Source organism: Pipra filicauda, unplaced genomic scaffold, assembly GCF_003945595.2.
Source record: "Pipra filicauda isolate LSUMZ 115617 unplaced genomic scaffold, ASM394559v2 scaffold249_size1133689_pilon, whole genome shotgun sequence".
In the NCBI taxonomy this organism is placed as follows: Eukaryota; Metazoa; Chordata; class Aves; order Passeriformes; family Pipridae; genus Pipra; species Pipra filicauda.
Genome location: NW_024104364.1, coordinates 420,494 through 441,818, shown reverse-complemented (window position 1 = coordinate 441,818; position 21,325 = coordinate 420,494). Strand labels below are relative to the sequence as shown.

The 21,325-nt window shown below is 49.8% G+C and overlaps 2 protein-coding genes across 3 annotated transcripts in view; both read right to left on the bottom strand.

Moving 5' to 3' along the window:
• The window catches only part of LOC114001229 (protein PHTF1-like), a 30,608-nt gene extending 27,486 nt beyond the window's left edge, over window positions 1-3,122 (bottom strand). Inside the window, exon 1 of one of the 2 annotated variants that reach the window (XM_027746222.2) lies at window positions 2,692-3,122. In XM_027746222.2, coding sequence (XP_027602023.2) covers window positions 2,692-3,046 — 355 coding nt within the window. In that variant the 5' untranslated portion in view covers window positions 3,047-3,122. The remainder of the gene's footprint in view (window positions 1-2,691) is intronic. The other variant, XM_039381934.1, reaches the window with a different exon arrangement.
• Window positions 3,123-4,514: 1,392 nt separating this feature from the next.
• Window positions 4,515-21,118, bottom strand: PTPN22 (protein tyrosine phosphatase non-receptor type 22). The gene is made up of 21 exons (XM_027746231.2): window positions 20,981-21,118; window positions 18,108-18,216; window positions 17,031-17,107; window positions 15,960-16,055; window positions 15,505-15,543; window positions 15,030-15,101; window positions 14,872-14,931; window positions 14,288-14,430; window positions 13,406-13,472; window positions 12,288-12,365; window positions 11,658-11,750; window positions 10,274-10,350; window positions 8,658-9,361; window positions 7,537-7,650; window positions 7,270-7,400; window positions 6,543-6,570; window positions 6,100-6,180; window positions 5,703-5,806; window positions 5,144-5,174; window positions 4,888-4,965; window positions 4,515-4,604 (listed from the first exon to the last, which is right to left on the bottom strand). Exons 1-21 carry the CDS (start codon window positions 21,065-21,067, stop codon window positions 4,540-4,542), a joined length of 2,334 nt encoding a protein of 777 aa, XP_027602032.2. The 5' UTR covers window positions 21,068-21,118; the 3' UTR covers window positions 4,515-4,539.
• Between the last annotated feature and the right edge of the window lie 207 nt (window positions 21,119-21,325).

Below are 21,325 nucleotides of genomic sequence, written 5' to 3'. Positions count from 1 at the left end.
AAACCCAACCAGAAGGTGCAGTAGCTAAAGTTGCAGTTTTCCCCTCAGCACAGGGCTTTTTGTTAACAAAATTCCCTTTCCTGGGCTGCAAATTGGTATCCTTCTCCTGTAACACTTGAAGTTACAAGGAAAAAACATGTTACGCTGCTCTATGAGAAAGGGGGTCATGATAAATACACACAGCTCCAAGTTCTTTAGGGTAGCCCCAGTGATTAACCAGATCATTACTGGTTTGGTCTCCAGAGCTCCTTACTGGGGATGGGTGACCTTCCTAACAGCCTGGTGGAACAGCAGAATTACTCACGGAGCAAAGAAAGAGTCGATTGCTTAACACTCACTCCATACAATAGTCTTAGGACCTGAAATACAAGTTTTCACAGTGCTGCTGTAGCCTTCACAAATGGCAAAGGCCCTGATTTTTTTCTATTCCAGCCAGGGAAACCAGGAAGAGCAGGGTGGTATCACTTGTTTTGGGAAGTCAACCAAAACGGTTCTTGGAATAAGGTTTTCTGCAAGACTCGGAAGTGAAGTGCACGAGCTTGCTCAATGCTGAGCTCTCGAGTGCAGGCACTGCTTCTCTCACTGCAGTGAGCACACAAGTCACACACAGGATCTTTGTTCTGCTGGGATCAGAGATTCCAAGCTGGAACTAAACAAGAATTTTATGCCACTGAGCTGTTGGTAATATTTCCCTATAGATGCTTCTAAGAATTTTTGGTTGTAAAAGGTATCTTATTTTAAGCATTTCTGATTTTAGGTATCGCTTGAAAAGCCCACACATGTGGTAGTTTTAATTCAGAGTATCTGCCTGTTTGAAGCTATTCCCTAACAGCAGACAAACACTGAGGAATCTTTGCATTTGGGAGCTTCCAGTGGTCTATCTTCAGGATAAAAGCTGCCCTGGCTGCTGCTGGATCCACTGAACACAGCAGAGTCCCACTACCACAGTGAGAAACCACTGTATTAAGTGAAGCTAAACACTGACATTATGGGGAACATAATGCCTGACAATCTTGAGGGAAATACAGTTTTAATTATTCCTTTAAATAAACAGAAAGCCTACAATACTTCAAACATAAAAAAAGCTATGGCCAGGTCACTAAACTGTGGGCTCAGCAGCAAGGCCAAGTGACAGCAGTGCCAATAAATCAGCTACTCCAAAATGATTAGACATCATATAACTGAGCACACCAGCACCACTATTAAACAGCAAAAACAGGGGGGGTGTTCATTGTCACCTGAGGCCACAGATAAGCACAGTACAGTCAGTGTAATAGGTAGTTTAATTAGATTATACATCAAAATAAAAACTGATAGTCAGGGAAAGAAATCCAGCCCCTTCCTGAAAACCACAACACATGCAGCTGAGGGCAAGCAGTGAAGAGCTTCAGATTAGCAAACAGCTTTCCTTTGCAAATCAGGAATTTTGATGCTCATTTTCACACTCTTTAAGCCCTCATTAAAAGAGGCCTTATTTAATTCTGGGTTAGAACTGACACAGTGACACTCCAGCCTACAAGGACACACTGCTTCAAACTCTAGCCTGATAAATATTGATAACACTGCAGAAGTTTACAATCCAGTAGCTTTTACAGTCATTATTCAAGTACAGTGGAGTAGAAGCATTAACCAGCAGAGAAAAAGTCTCTCCTAGTAACAGTTTTGACTATTCTTAACAGTCCTATCCAGAATTTACACTACAGACCTGACTCCTGTAAGCACGTGGATCTTTGGTTTCTTTGGCACAAAACCTTCACATACTCTCCAAAAGCATAATTCACAACATAGTATTTTTATTACAGCAGCTTTTGCAGTTACTTTTTATCTACGTTGCTCTCACTAAGAGGCTTTTACTACAATAAATTTGCGAGCAGAAACAGAAGAGTCATTCTGTGCTGTTAAAAAAAACCCAAAACACAAACCAACAAAACAAACAAAAACACACCCACCACGCACCAAAATCCAGAGATATTTTGGCCTTTCTATTAGAGAAGTCACAGATTTGTTAGGATTAGAAGGGATCTCTGGAGATCATCCAGACCAAGGCAGGGTCACCTGGAGCAGGTGACACAGGAACTCATCCAGGTGGGTCTGGAATGTCTCCAGAGAGGAAGACTCCACATCCTCCCTTGGGCAGCTGTTCCAGTGCTCTGCCACCCTCAGTGTAATGAAGTTCTTCCTCATGTTGAGGCAGACCTCGTTGTGTTTTAATTTATGGCCATTGCTCCTCGTCCTGTCACTAAAAAGAGTGTGGCACCATCCTCTGACACCACTTATAGATATTTGTAGGGGTTGATGGGATCCCCTCTTACTGAAGAAAATAAATAATAATAAATTAAAAAATCCAGCAGACTACCAGCTCTAGCATACGTTACTGGACACACGGAGGGAAGAACGCTTCGCTCCCGCAGCCGTTGCTGTTGCACCTGCGATGAGGGCGACCCTGACAGCAGCAGCCCCGGCAGCCCCAGGACCATCCCCGCGCCCCGTCCCGCGGGGCAGCCCCGCCGTGCCCTCCACGACACCACCGGACACGGGCCACCGAGCCCGCGGGGCGCTCCCTCTGCCCTCACACCTCCACAGGTGCTCCGGGCGCTGCCCCGCGGCGCTGCCTCCCCGGGCAGGCGGCCCCGGCCCGGCCCGGCCCGGCCCGCCGCGGGGAACCCACCGCGCCCCGCCCGGCGCTCTCACCTCGCTGGCTGGGCCGCCCCGCCGCGCCGTCCGCGGGGCTGCCGCGCCTCGCCTTGTGCGCGGTGGGCTCGCCGTGGTGCCGGTGGTGGTGGCGGCGCTCCGCGGGAGGCGGGAGGCTGAGCGGGGAGAACGTGAAGAGCCCCGCGGCGGGCAGGGCGGGCGGGGGCAGCGGCTCCGCCGGGCCGGGCCCGGCCAGCAGCGCCGCGCTCGGGCGGGCCCGCTTGGCGGTGGGAGGCTCTCCCGGTGCGGCCCGCCGGCGGCGGGGCCCGCGGGGCCGGGTGGGCCGGTCCGCTGAGGGCGGTGGCGGCGGCGGCTCCTCCGGGGCCCGCGGCACCGCGGCGACCTGCGCGGCCATTTCAGGGGCTCCCTCACACACATTTAAATGGCCCGAGCGCCGGGGAGCCGCCGCGCACGCGCGGCCCGCGGGGCACCCTGGGACGGGTAGTTCGTCGCCGGTAGGGGCGCGCGCGCGCGCGCGGGGCGGGGGGGTCACGTGAGCCGGGGGGGGCGCGCGCGGGAAAGCGCTGAGGGAGCGCTGGAAGATGGGGGGGGGCTGTGAGGGCGCAGCGGGTAATAACGTTTATTAAACGGTGTTTCTCGCCCGTCGTAACGTTAAATCCGTTAAAACGCCGACCGCCGGGAAGGGCGGAGGAAGGAAGGCTTTGAGACCCAGGGAGAGGAGGACATCCCCGCCCGGGAATGAAATCAGTGGATCACAGAACCACAGAATCCCAGAGTGGTTCGGGTTGGAAGGGACATTAAAGCTCATCTCGTTCCAACCCCCTGCCACGGGAAGAGACACATTCCACTAAACCAGTTTCTGCTGTTGAGGAAACCCGCGACTCGAGTGAAAAATAAGGCAGTTCTGACTATTCCTCCAGCAAAAGTAGCTTTAAATCAGCTTGAGTTTTCTACTCCAGCAGTGGTCAGCACATTCCTCTTGACCGAATTCCACATATTCCAGTTTTGTTTCTGTCTTTACAGGAAAACAATCATACAAAGCTGTTTTCAGCATCTTTATCCCCACTGAGGATAGAAACAGCAGTGGGATCTGGTGAGGAATCTCATCTTCCCAGTTCCTGCCTGAAATTTTGTGGTGGAGACGCACAGATCCTTTTAAAAAGCATTGTTTTTTTAGAAAAACAATAATATTTTGCTTGCTGTGGTGGTGGTTTGGGATTTTTTTTTTTTTTTTTCAGATAGAAGGACAGCAGGGTCAATTAAACGGGTATAATTTATTCGGGATCAATCACCATCTTAGTCCTATTGACCCAAATCCAGACAAATTCTCTGAAGTGCTTAGATGGAAAAAACAAACAAACAAACAAAAAGCTTAAATTATTTCTAAAATCTAGGATGCTAGTTACTTTTTAGTCCAAGTAATGTAAACATTTAAGTGTCTTTGATTGCAGTAGACCTACAAATGTGATGTCAAAGAGATGTTGTGCCTGCACCATCCAGGGTCTTGACCCACTTCATTCTGCTCCGTTGGCCTTCCAGATCATTCCACAGTCTTCACTGGGTCCTATCTCCAGTTTAGGCTCAAATCCATCCTTTTGAAATGATCCCGTTCCAAAACACAACAAAAAATGTCCCTCCTTCGGATAAAATATCTATTCCCAGGTTTACTTTCCACCCTGTTGTAAATTAACTGAAAGCTGTTGGTCCTTTTTTCACTCTTCTTCACTTTAAATCTTCAGTTGAAGAGTGTGCAAGTAGTGCCTGATCTGCCAATACCGTGCAACAGCTTTTGATGTGTTTATTTTGTTGGAAACCTCACTGGGATGAGCATTCCAGGTGCCTCAGGAGGACTTCAAAAATCTGCAACACCGAGTCTATAAAATGCATCTAAATATTCCATGTTGGGGGTGGATTTCTTGGGCCTTTAGGTTTTGAAAATCGATTTGCAAAGCCTAGGCAGAAATGACATTTTTTTTTAATGCAATATATTCCATATGTTACAGATGTTGATTATGTGATTCCTTAAGATAATAAGGTATTAGAAAATACTTAGTAATTTCAGTTCCTTTCCAAACTTTAAGATACAGTAGAAAAGCAACATCCTGTAGTTGTGAATAAAGTTGTAAATGTGCAAAAACATTATTTGTAACGTTTGTAATTTGTTAGTGTTCTGCCTGGCATTTAGATTGTCAAAACACAGGTTCTTCCCACCAAAACATAAAGAAGAAAACATACCAAAGTTAAGGAAAGACCTCAGAGGGTTTGTTGGGGCAGGCTCTGATGATTTTGTCAGTGAAGATGGGCTGCAGATGCCTAGAAATAAAAAATGAAATTGGAGCAGTTGGTCTCTGGTCCTGAAGACCTGAACTGCTCCAAAATAGCAGATATGGAGGGACTTTCACTTTGGAAAAGTCCTTCATATTTCCATCCCACGTATTTTAATACTTGTTTAAATCCATTGGGAAGATGCACATTAGCCTTAAAGACTTACTTTTTCTCACATTTTTCAATATTTTCATGCTCTGTAAAAAAAAAAAAAAGAAAAGGCTTGTTGGAAAAAAATGTAGGAAGCAACAGATCAGGTGGTGTGACAAAGGGAATTCATGGATAAATGGACATGTATAAATACACTGATAAATACTCATGTATAAATAGTCTGCTACTGTGATAAAGGGAATTCAATGGTAAATGTACATGTATTATTCTCATAAAAAGCATTGTGTCCTGCAGCTGAGACTGAAAAGCAGACTCGTGTCAATCCCTCTGCCCCTGGCCTTTTCCTTGTCACCCCGAATGCCTCCAGTTTGTATTTTCCTTGCTGTTTTCCTCAAATGCTTTTCTGCTCAACCACAACATCCCAAAATACAAGCTCACGAGGATAATTAACAGGAGTCACAAAAAGAGGAGGCTGATGATGATTCGGCCCTTGTAGGACACACCACCGGAGCAACTTTCTCCAAGAGGAACTGGCACTCCGGGTGGCTGGAGTTCCAAGACACAGCCACTGGCACCTTCTCCATTTTCAACACCTTTTCTTTTGTTTCCTTTACCTTGCTCCTCCTGAAGCACTTCATGGCCTCTTTGGATGAGGTTTCAGAGCCCTTGTTCTCCAAACCCGCAGGACTCGAGGAATTTCTTGCAGCAGGCTGCAGACCTGGGAACATACATCATACATGTGTTTTCAGTGGTCATTCACAAATCCTCCTGCTTTTTCCCAAGTGCTTTGTTGTTGTTTTTCATTTCCTCCAATGCACCACTTTTAGAAATTTGCAGCAAGTCCCCTGGTTGTGTTTGTTTTCTTTGTATCTGCTGAACTCTCCTGCCCTGAAGGCCTGAAGCACTACCTGGTAATGCTCTGAACAAGTGGGCCACGATCTCAGCTATCCACAGGTTTAGGTGTGAATATAAAACCTCAGTTACATCCTGAGAAAAGAGCTCAGCACTCACTTGCTGCCTCAGTGAGAACAAACGACTCCGGGGTTCTTTCAGGAAGCGGGGGAGGAGAGTCAGAGAGATCCCAGGTTGTCTCTGAGAAAGCAAAGATAAAAGAGTAGGCTACCTAGCTTGAAAAAAAAAAAATATATTTTATAACCAACGAGCATATCTCAGTTGTCTCAGAGGAAACACACAACATGCAGCAGAAGAGGAGGCTGCAAGGAACATCCTCATGTATGGGATGAGGCAGGAGCCGACTAGGAAATATAAAACTGCCAATTCCTTTGGTTGCAGAACTGTCTAGTTCTGGTTAGAAGTATTTAGTTCCAGAACTATTTAGCAACACAAAATTTCCATCAGACTAAGCACAGATCCTAATGACATTCACTAAACAAGGCGGCTTCAGTAAAAAGCAGATCTTAATTCTAAAGATTATCGCAGCGTTAAACTTATACCTTTCGGGGGGCTCCGAAGCTTCACACTCTGAAAACAAAAAAAAACAAGGCAGGTATTTAAAATTCCCACAACCAAATGTCGTCCTCTTGCACACAAGGAAGCCAGAGAAGAGGAGGAAAGGATGTGATGTGCAAACACCCTCCCACACACCCCCCCACGCTCGTGTAATGGAAGACAGACTTGTGCCTTATCCTTTCACTCCGCAGAGCTGTCAGTCAGCTATGGGATGATCAAGAGATGCCTACATTTTGTTCAGCTCCTGCTTATTCCACAGGGCTGTGTGAACTTCAGTGGACCACCAACCTCCTGTCTTCATTATCCTCCTCTAAATGAGGGACAATATGTTTATTACCTTGTATTCCCATTCAGGGCCCACAAAAATAATGTTTGGAGTAAAGTAGATGTTGATGAGGAGGAGCCTGGCTGAGGCCATATCTTCCTTCCAGTCCTGAGCCCTGAAATCCCTGGAAGTGTCCAAGGCCAGGTTGGACAGGGCTTGGAGCAACCTGGGCTAGTGGAAGGTGTCCTTGCCCATGGCAGGGGGTGGGATGAGATGGGCTTTAAGACCCCTTCCCACCCAAACCATTCTGGGATTGTGTGATTCTATGAAATAATTTATGGAAAGTACAAAGTGCCAAAACTAGGGTCTTCCTCACAGAAGGAAACATGATAAGGAAAATAGCATAGGGATAGTGCTGGAGAAGAGATAAAAAGCCACTTACTTACCTTACATGGTCTCAGCCTCACAGAGTCATGAAGGCCCTCTGAGTGAGTCTCACCACTCCACTCCCAAGAGGTCCCGATATTTGGATTTCTGTCTGGAAGCTGAAAATCAGAAGTGGCCAGAGGAAATTGTCCTGGAAGCAATTGAACACAGGAGAGGTCATTTCTCTCCCCAGGCAGCTGGAGCACAGCCACTGCTGGATGCTACGGAAGAACAAACGTTGGCTGGTCCCTCAGTGCTCCACATTTAACATTGTTGGATGCACTTACCCGGGTCATTGGCCACAATAAAGGACTCGGGGGTGCGCTGGGGCAGGGGTGGGGGATCATCGTCATCGTCTGGCTGTGGCAGAGTGGGGAATTGGAAAGACACGGACAGGTTACCTGCATGGAGAGACATGGACAGGTTACCTGCATGGCATGACACTGCTCCTGCCCTGCCACGCTCCAGAGGTGATGGTTAAACACCTCTAAACTGGGGTTAAAAATCCAGAGAATCTCAGCACCGGTTGACCAGGCCACGTGGCCTCAGGGACAGACCTCCAGCAGAGCTGGCAGCAGAATTCCCACTGGGCTGGGGAAGATGATGAGCAGCTGGTGGAACTGCTGCTGCTCGGCTTGTGCTGCAACTCCCAGAACTTCCCAGGAGCACCTGGATAACGAGCATGTTTTTGTGACCTTGAATGCTGAAGGGCCTGAGCAGCACAAAGCGGAGCAAATGCCAAAGCTGCAGGCAAAAGGAAGTGTCTGAGTGGGCCAAGGAATAATTCTGCCTTTCTCACATGGAGAATGATGGTCTTAAGGCCACAAGATCTAGGCAAAACACTTATGTTGAATCATAAAATCATAGAATGGTTTGGGTTGGAAGGGACCTTAAAAACCATATAGTTCCAACTCCCTGCCATGGGTGGGGGTGTCACCCACTAGATCAGGTTGCTCTGGACTCTGAAGTCCTGGTTCTCTCAGTCTCACTAAGATTTCAGTGTCCCCCTGCAAGACATTTTGCAGAAAGCAGTGGGTTTTGACCTGGAAACTACATCCTCAGAGAAAACCACGTCTGGGAGCTTTCTGGATGCTTTTTTGTTGTAAGAATTGGTCAGCACCAGCCCCCACCTTCCTGTGAGAGCTGTTCCAAGGTTTGCATTACACAGCTGCTCTGAACCACTGTGTATTAATGCAAACCCCAAAATCACGCTGTTCCAAAAAATGTTGGTTATGGGAAAAAATTAAGGCAGGATGAAAAGAGTGTGAGGACGAAACTGGTTGTTCCCTCAGCTCCCATAGGAGCACAGTCCTGAGGAGCAGCCTGGACACCAAAAAACCACACCATCTGCTCCCTCCAGCAATCCAGAGTGATCCAGCCCCATATATCCCAGCCCTGCAGCACTTACTTGCTGGGGACATCCTCTCCTCGTCCAGGGGAGCGTGGTGGGACAGTGGGGAGCTGGCTATGGAGGGCTGCAGTGGGGCACTGGCAGCACAAGAAGGAAGAAGCTCATCCTGCCCCTCCACAAAGCACTCAGAAAACACTGGGGACACGGGGTCGTCTGGAGAGAGTGACGAGAAGTAGGGATCTTCTGCTGAGCAGAGATAAGGGTAAGGGCATTGCCCATGGTTCCTGTGGCTTGGGGGGCCATCTGCTTCTCGTCTGGAGGGGTTCAGGTCCACAGGGGAAAATCCATCCTGGAAGCTTGAGTGCCCAGCGTTCAGCCACTGTGAACTCCAAACAGGCTTGGCTCCCCTTCCATCCCATTCCCAGTCTTCTCCCCGCTGCCCCAGCACTAAAGGGGTCGATGCAGTCCACGTCAGAGGTGCTCTGCCACCAGGCCCCCTCCCTCCTGCTCCCTTGGGGTCCAGGTCCAGCTCCCAGCTGCGGCGTTTCCGAGGGGCGTCCCCAGCCCCCCCTCGCTCGGCAGGAGCTGCCTTCCTGCAGCTGATGAAGTTCAGAGCACCAAAGGAGAAGGCCTGTCTGATGGGGGGAACTCCACAGCCAGAGCTGTCCTGTGCTCCTGGGGCACATGGAGATGGCAGGGACGCTTTGCTTTGTGCCACTGGAGGAAGATGTTGGTGCACGTCACGCTCCTCTCGCTCTGAGCTGCAACAAAGCACCGTGACGTGGAGTCAAAGCCATGGAGTGCTCAGAAAACCCTGTTAACCTACTAACAAAGCCCACCCCATTGCTCCCAGGAGCAATTCCCTCAGGAATTCTCTCAGCTCAGTCTGCAGCCAGGAGTGCAGGGAAGGACTGTGCCCCACTTGAACACGGTTGAATGGTGAACAGAGGAGGCCCCTTTACTCCAGTAAACTGTGCCAAAAAGCAAAATTATTTGCAGAGAGCAGACACTGCAACCCAAAACTTGCCCACAGAGATCCCACCACCCACGGAAGCTGCCTGTGTTGGGAAGTTGGACTCCTCAGGACTGCTATTCCTGCAGCAAGAGGTATTGGAGCAGCACGTGCAGAGGGAAGGTGGGACCAGCCTGGGGGCACCCTGTGGGGTGCACACTGCCAGGCAGAGGGTTGGAATGACCCAGCTCTGGGGTGTTTCCAAGTGCATGAGCCATTTTTAAACTGTTTTCAATTCATATGTGAAACATCACATAAGCACAAAGTGAAGCAGATCCCAGGGCAGAACAGGGGGACAGGTGATGGCAAAGAGGGAAGAGGCTGAGGCAGCCTCAGAGCCACATCAGGGAGAAGAGCAGGAATCATCAGGAAATTAGGGAAAATTTCTTCACTGAGAGGGTGATCAGGCATTTGAATATGCTGCCCAGGGAAGTGATGGAATCACTGTCCCTGGAAGTGTTCCAAAACCATGTAGATGTGACACTTGGGGACGTGGTTTAGTGTTGGATCTGGCAGTGCTGCATTAAGGGTTGGACTCAACGGTCTTAGAGGTCTTTTCCAACCTTAGCAATTCCGTGATTCTATGAATTATGGTAGGAACAAACATGAGAGTCAAAGTGGGACAAATACCAACCCAGGGACAGTGGTGCTGTGGCCTTACCAGGTGAGTAAACTCAGACCATAAATGTCTTCCACTGGAGTCAGGACTGGCTTGGCTGCAGGAGGCCCTGCTTGTACCTAGGGAAAGGAAAGTTTGGGAAACAAGAGTGAGGAGGGAGAATGCAAAGAACACCAACATGGTGCTTCAGGAGCTGGAATTTGCGCCAACTACTTTTAATTATTAATGCAGTTGGGAAATGACAAGCACCAACTTGAAAACACCCAAGTTGGAGCTGAAAACGGCAGACAGAATCTCCCAAAGAGCAATTAGGAATGAGGGTACAGCAAGCCCTACAACCATCCAGCTGTGCCCAGCAGCCTGTGCAGAGTTCTCTGCCTTCAGGAGCCCATGTGGGCGTGTGGCCAGGCAAGTTGGGTGCTGGTTTCACCTGTGACACCAGCTCATGGCCATCCCCAGTGCCCTCAGAGGACAGGGAGGTTTGAGGGGCTGAGAGGTTTGGACAGGAGGTGCAAAACCACATCCAGACTTGAAACATTCTCTGCATTTAATGTCAACCCAGTCCTGCATCTCTTCTGCTCACAGCCTGTCCATAACACACACAAAGAAAGGGGGTTTCCAGCTCTTTTCTCACTCAGCTCTGGCTTGGGACATCCTGCAAATCCTGTGTCAAGACTGAGGCAGAAATCCCGTCATAGGATCCTCTTCCCAATTCTTTAGAAAAAAGGCTCTGAGCAAATGAGCTCAGAGAATGTCAATGCATTTACTTCATCTGCATTCAAACAGCTACACAGGAACAGTGAGGCTCATTCCAGCAGCCACAGAGCAGCAAGAGCAAAGAAAAGCTTAGCCAGGGATGTTTTGGATATTCCTGTTTATATGCATACCAAGGCCACATTATTTCTCCTTGAAGGTGCAGCGGATTTGAAAGACTTTGCCATATTTTTTCACCAGATATTTTACCCTCCTCTCTCCCACAGATGGGCTGTAGTGCTGATTGCCTCACTAGCACACCAGCAGGTAACACTTTCAGCCACACCACCTTGTGTTCCTAAGCTTCCCAACCTGGACCTTCACAACCTGGACTAAAATCACACTGTTGCTCAGAAACACTTCCTGAAGACAAGTTCCACTGGCACATCCCCATGGAAATCAGCCACTACTGTAGTAAGCTGGTGCTTTTCTATTCACTCGTGGCATTAAGCAATTATGTAAGTATATAGAAAATATAAAATGGTTTGAGGACCAAAGAAAAATTTAGGTGTTGGTTGTGATAAGCATTGCACGTTCAGAGCTGGATTCTCATGGGTCAGCTTCAAAAGAGAATCGATTTGGGCATCAAGGGGAGCAGGAAACATGGGGATTGATCCCAGGCCTGCAGCAGGAATCGAGATTAGAGGCAGGGTGTTTGTTCTGGGACTTTTACCTGGGAATCAGCAGAATCTTTCTGGGCATCGAGTGCTTTAATCCTCCTTCTGAAGAGTTCAATCACCACATCATAAACCAGCTCATACTGCTCCTGCATTCCAGACAAATAAACAAATTGCAGACAAATAAGCATGAGTGCCAGCACCTGAGGTCCCTGTAAATGGTCACCTCTGCCCAAATGAAGCATCACCCCTGAGAGAAGCTGCCACTTTCCTGTCTGTTGGCAGGGTGTGAATTCTCAGAAGAGGCAGAAGCCACAACTATCACGGGGCTCAGACTGAAGCATTTGGGGGGTTTTTGGGTGCACAAACAATGCTGCTCTGCACCAAGCTTCCTCTTCAGGCTGCCTCAGCAGAGAAAAGTTCCCACTTTATTTCCTGGACAGTGCCTTGTTTCACAGTGTAAGCCTTCAATAAGTCACTCTGCAAGCACTGCCCCAGCTGCCCACGAGGAAATGGTCAGCTACCAAATTAATTTCTGCAAAATCACCATTCTATTCAGAAAAGGGACTTTGCAGAACATCTTCACGCCCCAGCTCCCACCAGCACAACCGCTCCGGGTTTCCATGCTGTGAACCCTCCTGGGGAAAAGGTGAGGTCCCGGGATGGGGGAGATTTCCCAACCATACCTTGGTCTGCACGAGGCAGGGCCTCTGCGTGCGCATCTCCTGGATCAGGCTGAACACGCTGAAGTTCACTGGAACAATCTTGCGAGAAGGGCAGAAGATGAAGTGGTTTTAAATTAAAAGAGGAGAAATTTGGATGAAATTTTGGGAAGGAATTCTTCCCTGTGAGGGTGGGGAGGCCCTGGCACAGGTTGCCCAGAGAAGCTGTGGCTGCCCCATCCCTGGAAGTGTCTGAGGCTTGGTTGGATGGGGCTTGGAGTAACTTGAGCTAGTGGAAGGTGTCCCTGCCTATGACAGGGGTGGAATGAGATGGGCTTTAAGGTCCCTTCCCACCCAAGTCTTTCCATGATTTCTATGATGTCTCTGACAAAATTGCAGACAGGTCTAATTCTAAGCAGATTGCAAGCCATGACGCACTTTAGAGCAGTGTCTGAAATCCAGGCCTCCTATTGCAAGTATTTTTAACAAAGGACCTGCTTAAAGAGCCATTTTTTATTACAAGCCTTCTCCCTCCTGTCTCACACTCCACAGAAAATACCCTTTTACAACAGCCCTGGTAACATCTGTGGAAAGCACGAAGGACACGAAACCCAGATGGATGGGTTTGGTTTAGGGAACTGTGGAACAGAACACAGCAGCCCCTACTCTGAGTCCCAGCAACCTGCCCTGGGGCCAGGGATTATTACCCCCACATCAAAATTGGAGAGTCAGAGTGAAACAAGGTGTTAGTCTGGAAACACTGGGTATCTGATGTGTAAGTGCAGAGAGACAAATATAGACACTAAAGTTGCATTGAAGAGTGAAGGTCAGAGCAGAGCCAAGTGCTGTGAGGTCAAGGTCTGGCCAGAGGGAGCAATGGAGGGGGGATTCTGCCCCATTGGTGTGATGCTGTCCCATCGGGATGGGGCAGGAGCAGTGGAAGAGCCTGAAGAGGAGAAGCAGCACAGGCTGGGAATGGAGCATCAGTTTGGCCACCGCTGCTCTCCACTCAGGCTGCAGGGAGCTTGTGTTCATGGCTGTCACCTGAACTATGCAGTCAGAGGGGGGGAAAGGGACAGAGAAGTGAGGGAGAGCCAGGGGGGTGCAGGTGCCATCCGAAGGTGCCGAGGGCTGGCACTCACCCCGTCCTGCAGCAGCTTCTGGGTGTAGTCGATGGCACAGATGACGCCCGTCCTGCCACAGCCAGCACTGCAACGACAGCCACAGCGTCACGGGGGGCACCCTGTGCTTGCTGACAAGGACATTTGGAGGAGACCCACAGCCACCTGTGACCCTCCTGTCCCACACAGCAGAAGGCGCAGACCTGCACGACGGCCCTGCTGAGCTTCACCCCATGTAGGGCTCCACCTGCCCCCGGCTTTGCTGCGGGCTGGGAGGCACAGCTTGTCCCCTGAAAACAGTTCTCGGTCCCCCTGTGGTGACCAGCCACACATGGACATGCCCAGAGTTGGTGATCTCTTAACTAGACCTTCTCACTCTCCACAACCACAAGGAGGTTGTAGCCAGGTGGGGGTCAGCCTCTTCTCCAAGTAACAAGCGACAGGACAAGAGGAAACAGCCTCAGGTTGTGCCAGGGGAGGTTTAGATTGGATATTAGGAAAACTTTCTTCACCAAGAGGGTTGCCCAGCCCTGGCACAGCTTCCCAGGGCAGTGGTGAAATCCCTGAAGTGATTTAAAAGATGTGTAGATGTGGGGATGTGGTTTAGTGGTGGCCTTGGCAGTGCTGGGTTAATGGTTGGGTTTGATCATTTTAAAGGTCTTTTCCAAGCTAAACAATGCCATGATTCTATGATTCTATTGCTGGCCTGCTGCTACCTGTCTCCTTCCCTGTCACCTGGCCATGCCAGCTGTCCTCAGAGGACCCCTTTGCCTTAGGGCTTCCCACAAGAGGAGCTTGGCTGAGGGCTTGGCCAGCTGCCATCACCTGTGGCCACTTGGGAAGCAGGAGCACGGGGGTCCAGGGGGCCAGCAGCCCTCCCCTGGTGGTAGCCACCTCACCCACCTGCAGTGGATGCAGACAGGGACACTGTCATCCGGCTGGTAGCAGCGAATCTCCCTGATGAGCTCCAGGATGGGGTCAATGGAGGAGGGGACGTGGTGGTCTGGCCAGTTTTTGTAGTGGAACTGGTGGGTGGTGCGGGTCACCTGCAAGAGGAGAGAGCTGGCAGGGGCTGGGCCGGCCCGTGCCACCGAGGGGACGCTGCCACAGCTCCTGCAGGCACAGACAGGGGTGTTGGCATGGCAAGGGGAAGCTGGATTGCTGCAGACATCTCCAGGTCCTGCCTGCACCAGCAGGCAAAGGGCAGAGGAGCAGTTTGCTGCTGGTTTTGCTGAAGAAGCCATTTTATGACATTCCTGACGTTACCTGTTGGCTTCACTTATTGCCACAACTGACAAACAGCTTCAGAAGCTGGCGTTTGAGGTAACTAATTTTTTGCTTTCTTTGTTCCCTCATCTACTGTCAAATCTAAATCAGCAGCCTGACCAGCATGAAATTTTCTGCACAAAATGTACCGTATCTGAATATGTTATTTACATAATAAAGCCATCCAAGATGCACTTCCTGCCTTGACCTTTCCTACTTACCCCGTTGAAGGTCACCTTCAAAGCCCTGATCACGTACTCATTCCTCTTCTCCTCGGCTTCCTGCAGAACGAGAAGTCAGAGTCACATTTCCAGTGGGTGCCACGGGGTGCTGGGGCAGGTGCTGGGGCAGGACATGGTGCTGTGGGGGCTGCACTCACACAGGTGATGGAGAAGGGGCCGCAGTGCAGGGGAGAGCCCTCCACCTCCGCCCAGTACCGCTCACACTTCTTCTGTTGGGAGAAGCAGGATGTGTTTGGTTATTCCCCGCTGGCCCAGCCATGCTCCTGTCTCAATTTTCAGGAGAAAATTCACGTTGCTGGGCAGCTCCAGCCTCCCCTTCCCCGGAGCCACCACTCTCCTTTCCAGAGAGGCTCTTTATGCTACTGGAAACAGCTTAAGAATTTCACAGTCACAGAAGGGTTTGGGTTGGAAGGCACTTTAAAGGTCATCTCATTCCACCCCCCCTGCCAAGGGCAGGGGCACCTCCCACTAGACCATTTGCAGCTGGAGACTCAGAAAACAGCTCATATCAAACAGAAACTCGCTGTCACTAATGAGATTTAATAAAAAGCTGCTCCTCTCACCCTGCCCTGGCACTGTCACAGCAGAGGCCGCCTCTGACACACCACTCACCTTCCCCATTTCAAACTCCATACAAGCCATGACCACGACCTGCAGAGAGAAGGTTCATTAGAGAAGTCTGAACACAAGTTCCTTATCCAGGCAGTGAAAACAAACTCATCCCTTGCAGGTCTTTATCAGCAATGAGGAGGTTCTGTGGGCTGCTTTCCCCTCAGCCACAACTGCAAAACAGGGACCATCACCTACAGCCCCAGGACCTTCCCACCCAGAGCCCGAAGGCAGAGACAGCCACCAGCAGATTCCTGGCACAGGAGGCTGATGGGAGGGATTTGAGGCACACACAACATCTGGAGTAAAACCCTTTTGCTCCCTCTGACCCACAAAGGACTTCTGCCTGTATGGACAACGTTTCTTAAAAGAAAAAACAAAACAACCAAACCAAAACAAACCAAAACAAAAAAAATCCTCCCAAACATATAAATTTTAAATATAAATCTGCACCTTACCAGGACTTCATACTCCCAAATCATCCTCCAAAAGTCAATGACAGTAGTGGGGAGAGGACCCTGGGTAGCAATGTATGCTCTTGGCCCATAGACACCCTAGAACATTCAAACCAGACATGGAGACATCTGTGCATAGTTCACCAGCAGAAATAAAGTCATTCCTCCCTCTGAATCTGACCTTATTCAATGAGCCTGTTAAGGATTTAGAAGGACTTTCATACAGTTGAATTTTAGGCACCTACATTAAATCAAACAATGGTGTGCAAACCTCCCAAAGGGAGGGCCAGACCAGGGAGCTGGGTTGGGGCTGCTCCCAGAGACCACCACCAGCTCTTGCAGTGCATCTGGGAGCTTGGAGGTGACGTGGCCACAGCTGGTGCCAAAGAATGAACCGTGAAGGTCTGTTGGGAAGGGTTGGTAAGGCCTGTTCTTCTCCAGATGGATTGCACAGATCCCTGGATCACTGTCATGGAAAATGAAGGAAGTCTATCTATCTACCTATCTATCCATCTATCTGTCTGTCTGTCTGTCTGTCTGTCTATCTATCTATCTATCTATCCATATCAATCCATCTGTCCATCTATCTTTCAATCAGAGAAGGGTCCCAAAGGCGTTGGAGAGTCCCAAAACTCGTGGAGCTCCTGCTGGAGAGCCAGCCCACGCTGACCTGCCCCGTTGCTGGTCCCTGCAGCGGGTCCCAGCCGTGCTGCAGTGCAAGGCTTCCTGCCTCTGCTCTGCTTTCAGCCAAGCTGACTCTGGCCACAGGCACTTTTGCACCACTGTCACCCACCCCAGGCAGCAACGCCGACGAGGAAGTCGGGGCTGTGAACCACAAACTGTTCCACCAGTGCAAGCACACGTCCCTTGTCCTGTGGCCTGGTGGCTCTGTGCTGCACGGGGTGTTTTTTGGAGGGCTCCCTGGTTGTACACAGCTATCTTTGAGCACAGCCCAGAAACTCCTGCAGAGTCCTTTCATTGAGCAGAGCCCCCAACCTGCTCCTCCTGGCACAACTCAGCGAGGTGACCCCACGAACACCTTTGCAGGGCAAAACACCACGAAAGAGGCAATACCTTGATGAAGTTGGCATTGATGTAATGGGAATCTGTGTCAGATGTAATCAGGGACAACTCCACTCTGCTGTGGTCAACTGCAGGCACAAAAGCAGAAGCAGCAGCAGTCAGTGTCTGTGTGTCAGGGCTGCTGAGCTCCTCGGGGTGCAGCACAAGGTGCTTTGGAGGAGCACTGACACCAGAGAGCTCATCCCAGAGCAGGTGAGTGGCTGTGCAAGCAGCTGATGTTCCCTCCCACATCTCCCCACAGCCCTGCCCTGAGCTGCCTACACACACAGGGGATGGACAAGCTCCTTTTGGGGTGGGGGTGAGGGCTTAGGGGAGAGCTGCTGGTGCTGCCACTACCCCAGTGCAACGCTGACCCCTCTGACTGTGCAGCAAGCCAAACCTAAAATCACCCAGCACTGCATCTGACAGGCTCAAACCAGGTCTGTGGGGTTAGATACGATGGTTCAAAGGTTGGACTTGATGATCTTGGAGGTCTTTTCCAACCTTAATTATTCTCTGATTTATTTTTTTCCAAGATAGGATGGATGCAAGGGGCAGTCTGCTCTGATCCTGGGACAGCATATCCTTTGGAGACCACCACATGAAGCCAGGACAAACCACAGCAGGTTTTGCCTGTACATCATGGAGACATCTTTGTCCAAAGCCATTTTCTAGAAAGCCTTGGAAAACCAGTGCTTGCAATGGCACCCAGAAAGCTTGCAAGGATGATCATTGAGGGATGTATTTCCTAGAGAACAGCGGTTCTTCTGTCTCTAAAAATATCACAGAATCATAGAACATCCTGAGCTGGAAGAGACCCCCAAGGATCATCAAGTCCAACTCCTGGCCCTGCACAGGAAAACCCCAAAATCACACTGTGTGCCTGAGACCATCAATATGTGCCAAAGTCTTCCAGAGCATGGACTGCAGCAGCCAAAGCCTTAAATCTGAACAGCAGGATTCAAGGCCAAGAGCCAGCAGTGAGATGCTCCCATACAACAACTGTGCAGGTGAGTACTGGAGGATGAGAACACACTGGAGCTGGAAAAGCAAAAGGCTGAATAGAAACATGTGCCATTTCCAACCTACAGGGTAAGATGTCCTTGTATCTGTTCTTCTTGACATTCTCTGGTTGCTCAGCCGCTGCTGTAGGGTAGATTTTATCCAGCTTGTACTTTGTTGTCTGCCTTTTCAGCTTCTGTGATAAAAGAATGGAACAAATTACAGCAGAGGTGTTACATCCAGCACAGTACTGGAGAGCATGTGTGAAGGTCTCCAGGGGTCAGGTTTGCTGCCACAAAGCAAGGTCAGTACCATTAATTCTTTCCTGAGTGGCTTTTCTCGAGATACTCAGAGCAAGAATAGACACAGAACCACCTGAGAGCCCCAGCACAGGCTTCTGAAGAATGGAAAGTGTGTGCTGAGGCAGTGCCCACACGTCGGCTCCTGAAGTGACACAAAGCATCACCCTCACAAGTGAGACACGGGGGAATTACTCTCAGTACAGTTGGCACCCAGATAAAAGGAGTGACACTGTTAAACTACCTTGAACAAATGATATCAGAAAAGACAGATGAATTGATTGATTCCTCTCACTTTTGGTAAAGATGCCCCTATCTATGATTGCAAACACAAAGGGAGCACGAGCAACCAGAGCAGAGCAGCAACATGGAATGATGAAAGAGAGGGGAGAAGGAGTCCTGGGACAGACCCTTAGGGCTGCAAATCTCTCATCTCTCTCATTTCCAGGATAAAGCACTCACAGAGAGTTGAAGCATCTGTCTCCTAACAAATGATGAAATTTTATTTCACTGCCATCAGCTTCTAAATAACACACACTATTTGTTACCATCAACTTCAGAAGCACCATCCTTGCTGTATTTTTTCTTTTATATTTTTTTTGTCTCAGTCAGAGTTACTGGTTTTTAACATTAAACTGCAGTTTTAAAACACTAAATTCAGCCACAAGACCCCAGGAGTTACATCTCACAGACCTGATGGAATGTGGGAGGGAGAAGGTACAGGAGGCCCAGGACGTGTCCAGCCTCTATTAATTAAGAACACAAGGTTCCCAGAGCTGAGGCTCTGAATCATCCTACTTTTCTGTCCCTGAATAATCTGACATAAAACCACTTGGGAAATGCCTACAATATGGGACAGCAAGTGAGAATCACAGAATCATGGAGTCACAGAATGTCCCCACTTGGAAGAGACCCACAGGGATCAACAAGTCCAACTCCTGGCCTTGCACAGGACATCCCAAAATCCCACCCTGTGCCTGAGAGTGCTGTCCAAACGTTCCTTAAGCTCTCCCAGCCTTGGGGCTGTGACCACTGCCCTGGGGAAACTGTGTAGAGCAGTAAGGATCAAACTCCATCTGTGAGACTGCACGGGCAGGAAAAGGGGACTCAAACAGCCCCCCTGTAATTTACAGTAACACCACCACAATTTGCATGTACAAATGCTTGGTCAGACAAGGAGAGGGCAGGAATTAGGATGGAGAAATGGCACTGAACATTTCTATCTAGTTTGGAAACACAAGCCAGCACAATCACCTGGAGAGGCCCCGGCCTTGCAAAAGTGGAGGCAACTCGGGTTACGCTGGGAAGATCTTATCCCATACAAGAGGAAATGCAGCCTTGACCACTTCTACCTGCCATTTTGGTCAGAAATGAATACATTTGGCTGCTGGAGGCAGTTTGTGCACCAGGGCTCAGAGCTTGCTGCCTCACACACAAAGCACAGCCCGTCAGCGAGAGGGGAAATTCAGCAGCCTGTGACAGCGCTTTGTTCCATGGAACAACAGACTGTCACTGCAGGCTCAGATTAATCACTTCCCTCTACCCCAGACACCTGGAAACCAAGCACTCAGCTTTTCCCGAGTGTTTGAAGTGCCAGATTTGGCTGGTACAACAAAGCAGGGCTGGATCTCGTGGGGACCCATTAGTAACCCCTGTGCCCAGAGCCCACTGCCACGGCCAGGGCTTAGTCTGGTGTTTGACACGTCTCAGATCTCACAGAGGTACCAGATTTACCCTTCCCGATGTCTGTTAAAGCTGGGCAATGTTGTTGCCTCTCAGAGCAGCCCAGACAACCTGACAGAGTCAGAGCTGACACACCAAGAGCCATCACCAGCCACCAGGTTTAGCTCTGAGATGGTGCATTGCCATCTGAGCCTCACCCCTGCCACCTCAACAAATAAAAACATGTCAGAGAGCTCACAAATTCAGGGCACTGCACAGATCTGAACTAGCTGGGCATTGCAGAATGCAGGGGGTGGTGGGAGCCATCAGCATTTTCTGCAGATTTTGCTTTGAGGGAACAAGAAATAGTTTCCTGGAGGGGCCAGGAGCACTGCTGGTCATACAGCACAGAGATCCCAGGTCATAAAATGGTTTGGGTTGGAAGGGACCTTAAGGATCATCTTGTTCTACCCCCCTGCCATGGGCAGGGACACCTCCCACTCTCCCAGGTTACTTCAAGCCCTGTCCAACCTGGCCTTGGACAATTCCAGGGACTGGACACCCACAGCTGCTCTGGCCAACCTGTGCTCTATCGTAAAAAAGGAAAAGCTAATTCAAGGAACTTTGGAGATCCCTGGCAGGAACACACATGTCACAGGTACAACAGATGGCAATGGGGAGAAGGGGCAGAGGGTCCATATTCCTCCCTGTACCCCCATTCTGTTACCAGGCAAAGTGAAACTGTGTCTTGACAAGTGCATTCACAAAGCAGAAAACAGGAAGCACTCGGGTAATTAGCTAAAAAGCAAAGAGTTTGAATGCAAACTATTAAATTCCTCTTCTGTCTTTACATTCCTTTTAGCCCAGTTAGCTCCTGGGTGACTTTCTGTTATAAAACCCCTAGACAACCTTAGTGTCACACGCAGATCTTGTCCCTGTGGCTGAGGGGTTCCCTTCGAAACGAGCAGAAACACCGAGCGGAGCCTTGAGGGAACTTACCAAAAACTCCTCTGCAAACTCCCCTCGGTTGAGCTTCTTGCCTTGGGCCCTTTCCAGGTTCTGTAGCAGGATCTCCCTTTGGTCCATGGTGCCGGGGATGGAGCGTGCCTGGCCTGGCCCTGCTGGGAAGGGACATGTCAAGTGCGTGCGCAGTGGAAGGCGCCGGCCGGGAGCAGAGCACGGGCTGTGGTTACTGACTTCATCAGCAGCCCGAGAGGAAATTAGTACGTAGCAGATACTGTGGGCAAATAACACAACAAACCACCCAGCACGGGGCCCTGGCGCCCTCTTTTAAAACCACACACCCTTGATGTGGGGTCTCGCAGCAGGGTGGGCACAGAGAGC